Here is a 7263-nt window from a genome sequence, read left to right as displayed (position 1 = left end):
ATCGTGTATTTACTAAGCTTTTTCTACTCTCATCCATTACTATAATTTATTTTTTATTATCTAGGGAGCATTATAAATAGTTATGTTTTTAAAAGAAAAAATAACTACTATTATTATAAATAACACATTCAATTGAACTAAATTATGCATGCCTATTTAAATATATTTACACATGGCTTGTGCATATCATATATATATATACATATATATTATTCACACCTTTGGTGTATAGGACGCAAGCAGATTTTGACATCAAATTTTTGGGTCAAAAAGTGCGTCTTATACACCGAAAAATACGATATAAATCCTTGTCAGGCTTAATTTTCCTGACTAATAACCACTTGGTCTTCAGGAAGAATACTTACAACATAGAAATATGAATTACTTTGAACCATAAAATTGCCAATTTTCAAAACAAAGCTCGCAGTTAATCTTGTGGCCTTTGAAAAATGGTTGTCTTTAAAAGCATCAAGTATATTTACCTCAATATTTTTTTTTCTCAATAATACTGGAAAATACTTAACATCTTATTGCCTTCCTTTAAAAGTATAAATTAAAGGTATCTCCTATTATTTGCAATCAATGCCCCCGATGGTGGTTAACTGACTTTGGTATTTATTGAATTTTTACATCAGAAGGAAAATTGAAACACTAGCAAATTCATGAGGTAAATTTCCTACAGATTATGATATACTAGTGGAAATTACATGAAGATAATCTGGAGAATGCTTTAGTTATCAAGTTTTGCTATCTGGCCAAGTTTTTTTTTGCATACTACTTAGAAGCCCATGCAGATTTTCATTAAGTTATAGTATTTGATTGTGATGTTTTACTGTTTCCACTGACAAGGCAGTTTAATAAGTCCAAAAGTCAGTGGCAGTAAAGATAAGTGCCACCAAGTATGGAGATACCTGTAATTTATACTTCTAAACAATCAGCTACTTTGTGATGTTTAAACAAGTGTTTTGTTTAAGAAAGATGTGTAAATTCATATTTTGATAAATCAGAAACTGTCTTCACATTAGTTTGATTCCAATCATATGCTTATGCCTTTGTAATAAATCAGAATCTCAATAATACTGATCATTCATTTTGAAAATCCTGAAGTATGCTGTATTAATTGTTCACATCAAGGATGCCAGAAAAAGGCATTCCAAGGTAATGAGAAATACATCAGGGAAGAATATGTGGTAATGTATCAAATACTTTTGTTAAACACCAAATGCATGTTTCAGTGCCATGGGGACAGCCCACTTTGCTGATGTTACTTAGTATAAAATAAGCAATGCAATAAACCTTTCCCCATAACTTCAAGTCAGTTCTGTTAGTTTTTATAGCTGCTTGTGGCATTTAAACCTATGTGTACAGGTGGGGTCAAAGTGCACATGGCATGACCTTTTACAAAGTGCCCTTCAACATGGTATTATGTATTTGATGTCAGAGTTATCAACTATTAATTTGACCCTACACTGTTGACTTAGGAACAATTCATGAGAGAGGAAAAATATCAGATACAATATAGAGAGATACTGAAAAAAACTGTATATATGGATTTTGGAAGTTCTAGAGGTTATGCAAGTGTAATATGCAAATTGTACAATGGACAAAAGTATTTATATTCATAACATGAGCATCACCTTGCACCCTGACTTGTCATGAATCGAAGTGATGTCAGCAATTGTAGCTCATCTGATTTTTTTGTGAACAACACACTTGTGTAGATACTCATAGTAAATTCAAAAGTACAGTCACATTCCTTCTCCAATACAGGGTCAGTATTTTACTCTTATAATATTGTGCTTGGTTTTAACTGTAATAATTAAGTTTTGTTCAGCAACCTTTCATGTCCAAATATGAGGTTTTTTATTATCTTTAGGACACCAAGTTAACGATACCTAAATTATTAATAATTAAGATGTTAAAATTGTATTATACTGACCTAATTATGTAATGTTTTATATCTTGGTAACAGAATTTTATGTTTCTACCCTTCATGTCCATAAACTGCTTTAATTTGTGGGGTTTAGTTGATTATTGTCAAATTCATAAAACTGAAACTCTCTATGGGGGTGTATCAATGCATAGCTTTGTAGCAATATTGGTGATTCTTTGCTACATTACATATAGTTTAGAGGTAGATTTTTTGTAAACATTATTATTTTAGGTGCAGGGGCTAAGATCTAAAACAATATGATAGTTTTATTAAGAAATTGACATTACAGGTTCTTATAACCTACTCTAAACTACAAACAATTGCTTTAAGCATTGCAAAATTGTGCTAGAGTTTATGGTATGTTGATTCTTCTTAAATAATTGGATATTACTTACTTGGCACATTTTTGTTCATGAAAGGTTGTTGCCAAAAATTTAATTTTTTATGGCACAAGACTACCACAATATTCTAGCTTGTTAAAATTACTAGATTTCTCAGTATTTGTTTTCATTAACTTAGCCCTCAAAACATAAACTGCAACAGTTAGTTTCTTGATACAGCACAAGACAAAACAATATTTGCACAAAATGAGCCCTACATTTCAATGTATTTCTTTATGTACTGCACTTTTATTGGGAACCAAGCATTAAGTTGGCTCTCAAATTTGTATTAATAGTACCTTTAAAATGGTAGCTGGACAATATTTATATTTTCAACACAAAACTTTCACATAGTCCAACATTATATTTCAGTTTTTTGCAGGGTAAGACTTAATGGATCTTATATATTGCAACTTTTGGTTTTTCTTATGGAATTATATAGATGAAATAATGAACCTATCAAGAGAAGAGTCTTTAATGTTTTCCAAATAAACAATTATTGTGAAAACAATTAATTCACAAAAAAATGGTGGTAAATGTTATCATTACTCAATAACTATCATTACACAATAAATGGCCATTATTAACAGTGTAAACTAATGTAATTCATACAACAATACTATCAACCTGTATTACATCAATTCAAAATTCATACTGTAACTAAAGCATTACATGTTTAAAATTAACAGAGAAAAGTTGTGTCCAACTTAAAGCAACACCATTCTTAAAATATATACAACTAAGAAATTCAGAAAACTAATACTATAATACATGTAGTTCTTATGCTTGTTTATTTCTGTCTTGGCTTTTACGATGCCAATCTTCTAATTCTGAGTTAATATTAATTTTATTATGCAAAACTTTAATTCTTAACAAATCTAAGGATTTCAATTTAAAAAACATTAAAATATGAAATAGTCACTGAGGAATAGGACTTACAATGAATCTTAACATCACAGATGATGCATAACTTCTCCATCAAATACAGCACTGATGCAATACAAGACTCTTTGCTAAGTTAGGCATTGTTAAGTAACAGATATTAAACTTAAAGTGTCTTTGGTGAAGAATGTGCATTCACACATGCATCACTTGAAACACTGTACAATCTAACACTGAAAAATCAGCAGAAAGGAAGCTTTCTACTCTGCTGGTTGCTTAGCTAATTCATGAACAGCTGTACGACAACACTGTTGGGTAATAGGTAAACTCACTTTTCCCTTTAGCACTCTTTCCTTCAGTTTCTGTGATAGAGAGAAAAAAAACACCAAAAACCTAAAATACATCTTTTGCTCATGAATTTATATAAAATGTGTGCACTTTTTGCTCATAAATTTATATATAAACTATACATATATATATAGCACGTGTAAATCTAAATTCATAGCAGAGCCTTAACTTACAGAGCAGTGCTCATACTAAGTTTTACTTATAAATGGTGTTTTCTATATTATACAAAAGTATTACACCTAAAGAATATTTAAGTATGTTTTATCTATAAGCATTGGGAAGCTTAATGAATATAATTATATGTAACTCCCAAATCATTAACTTCTAGAAGGTTTTCTTAAACATCTTTGGGACATCAGCTGCTTGAAGTGATCTGTAAATTGAAATATTTGTATATAATTTTAGTTATGTTACTTCTGTGAAATCTTTTATCCTAGATGTTAACTACAATTTCTGTACAGATTTATCAGAAGTCTCAAATGTATTTCTTTAACATGTTGGACATAGTAATATCAAGTCAACATCTAAAATTTATCACAAATAAAGAATTATTAAGTTTCTATTTAAAATTTTGATTTTTTATGTCTGTTTAAAAGCAGTGGTCTACATTTTGATATAAAGCAGATTTATTCATAACAGTGTTAATATTTGTACATGCAGAACCCAGCAGTTGAGAGAGAAAATCTCAAAACTGATGCTAAGAAAACTGCTACTTCATACTGACATCTGCCTTGGATGAAGAACACTTTTTCATAAGGTTACCAAGAAAAACAGTTGACATGGCAGTTTCTACTTCATACTGATATCTGTCTTGTAGTGCTGGGCAATTAGTGGCTTTTACTAATTGATTAATCAATTACATTTAATTAACGTATTAGTACATGCCCCCTACAACCTGTACAAAGAAAATATTATGGACATTTCCAACTTGTTGAATGAATTCCTTATGTCAACTAAATATCACCATGTTGTCACCATTATGTTTGTTTTCAAATATATACAGTAATCTCACACTGATTTTCCATAAAAAAATAAACTAATAATTACATAATGAAAACGCATAACAACTACAATTAAAAATAATTAAGTAGCCAGTACATTATGTACATTATTTTAATAGGATAAAGATAGAATTTGTTAGAAAATGACAAAATCATTTTAAAATATTTTTAACTTAAAGTTTTTAGAATTAAAAAATCAAATTGCCTTACAAATTTGTGGAAAAAATGTATGAAAAACTAGAAGAAATCCCGTCTTCAGGTAAAATAATTTAGGAGTAAGTTATTTTGTTTATCTTAAACTGTTGTACATGAAAATGTACCATGCATGCAAAGTATTACAAAACCTGTAACAACTTAAAATATGATTATGAGCATTCCAAACTTACATAAGACTACTGAACTAAAATCATTGAATTTTCTTGATGAAAATAAACATATTACTTCCTGACAATTATTCTCAAAATACATGTAAAACACAGTCACATTTCAGTTTTAATACATTATATATGTATATACATTATTACTATTTAAAATAAATTCTTAAATATTAGTTATTTTTCTTAAAACATAGAACAGTAAATAAAGAATTACAGAAAATAATTATATCTTCTAGTTACGAACTTTGAACTGATGTGCTGTAGGTTACTAAGCCTAATCAAATTTTGCACATGTAAGATGTGAAATAAAATATTTTTTTTTAGATTTTACACATACATTTTGAAATAACCAAAAATCATAAATTACTACATTAATACCATAATATTCCACTATGATTTATCAAGCTTAGTAACTAAGCTGTATTTGGGTCTTAAAAAAATATGAAATTTCGAGCTCACTAAAGTCTAAACTTACCATTTGAAATCTGCCATGGAAAGTAACGGTTTCCGACATAAACACTTTGCAAAGGCTCAGAGAACCACGTTGGGGCCATTCTGAGCTTTCGATTGGTTATTCACACGTCATATATACAGAAGTAGGTGGGTGGGGCCACTGCGTTTGACTCAGTACGTGTAGCGGTATCTCAGCAAATACAAAAGACAGGGGGTTCTCATTTTAAATTTTAGCTTGTCAATATCAGTAATTTGAGTTCTAATTCATAAGAAACTATAGACTTTGTATTTGGACATCAGAAGCATCTAATTTGAACCAAAGCATTCAACATACCACGTGACACACAAAAATTGATATTTAGGATTTCTTTTTTAATATTTACTTTTAAATTAAGAAATTAACTAATAGATCATACTAAAATTTGAATTATAATCTACAATTTGATACAAACCGTATTGACATATATTCATGAAATAGTAGTTCAATAAAATTTTGAATGCGAGTCAACAAATGTGATATGACATGACCCACAGCGATAGGGTTAATAGAAACAATAAATGATTGGAAAACCTAATTTTGATTATTTTTGTCAAATCAACAAATTAATCAAAATTTCCATTAATTGATTAGTTTACAAAATACTAATTGGTGTAGTTAATCACTGCACATGTATAATCATTTAATTCACCCAGCTCTACTGCCTTGAATGAAGGATGCTTCTTCATAAGGTTACCAAGATAAACTGATGACATGAAAGCTACTACTTCATACTGACATTTACCTCCTTTTGATAAAAGAAGATAATTTAATTTTCCATTCCTCGGTCTACCCACCCAAATAGTGTTATTCTGTGTATGATGTTAAAAGGCATCATTATATCTCAGTTGAAAACATTTTTAATAGTCTGTAATAATAATAATTCTTTTATGGATAATGTTGTATTATTCATAAATAAACTGAAAAATAACAGTAACAAAGACTGACAATTGAATAAATATCTTACATTGTTATATAATAAATATGAAAATATTTAAAAAATAAACTTTCGATTATGGAAAGTACCTTTTTGTGTCACTAGAGGTCGTTAGCTACTTTTAATTTATAAGTAGCTAACTTTAAAGTTATAATTTTATTCAGTATACCAGGACAGAAAGATTAACTTCAAGCAGCTGGGCTTATTTTGGTTTTCCCCAAGTTATACTTGACTAAATTTTTAAGAAAAAGGGAGGAGGTTATGAATGTATAAACTATGTGAGAACTATTAAGGTAGGGTTTTAGTTCTACTTAAAATCATTTACTTTTATTTGATTTATTTTGTAAGGGCAGAGGTTGGGAGTTTCACATCATGAACATTTTAGGGTGGTTTCATTTCTACTTAGGAATTATAAGAACTCTTAAGGGTAACTGCCTTCCCACAACTGGTTGGAGGTAGTGAAGGGCAGTAGGAGTTGATATGTTGTAGGTGTAAGCACTCAACTCCATACCCTTAACTAACTCTCCATGTTTGCTGGCTAGTTTAACATCAGCGTTTGAATTTTGTCTGATAGATGGGATATCCCCAATGCATTTAGGAACTCTACAAAATATCTCTAACTCTCTCAACACGAGGTAGGTCAATTTGACCGATCACATGACCTCTTTGTACTAGTTTAGTCTTTATAGATTTAATACTTCTAATTTTCAAAATAGTGCGTATATCTTCAAACAATTTAGCAGTTTTTCAGTTAATATTATGTCTTTCACATACAAAAAATCATATTTTTTAGTGAATTATTTTAATAAACTAAAATAAAGATTTGTCTATGAATATGTTGAGTATTTGTTTTGAATAGTCTGTGTGCAAAGTAATTTTCATGTTAAAATTAAATATACTTTTCCTCATCTCAAT

The 7263-nt window shown here is 29.3% G+C and overlaps 1 protein-coding gene across 4 annotated transcripts in view; it reads right to left on the bottom strand.

Moving 5' to 3' along the window:
- LOC106463318 overlaps positions 1–7263 on the bottom strand; it is a 136528-nt gene that overhangs the window by 19849 nt on the left and 109416 nt on the right. For 3 of the 4 annotated variants that reach the window (XR_002611465.1, XR_002611466.1, XR_002611464.1), the window contains one exon: positions 3253–3557. Coding sequence is in view for 1 of the 4 variants with exons in the window: in XM_022390796.1 (XP_022246504.1) it covers positions 3456–3557 (102 nt within the window). In the remaining 3 variants the exon portion in view is untranslated. Of the gene's footprint in view, positions 1–225; positions 3558–7263 lie in introns of those variants that run through there. The other variant, XM_022390796.1, reaches the window with a different exon arrangement.

Source organism: Limulus polyphemus, unplaced genomic scaffold, assembly GCF_000517525.1.
Source record: "Limulus polyphemus unplaced genomic scaffold, Limulus_polyphemus-2.1.2 Scaffold1377, whole genome shotgun sequence".
Classification (NCBI taxonomy): Eukaryota; Metazoa; Arthropoda; class Merostomata; order Xiphosura; family Limulidae; genus Limulus; species Limulus polyphemus.
This window is presented reverse-complemented; position numbering and strand designations above follow the sequence as displayed.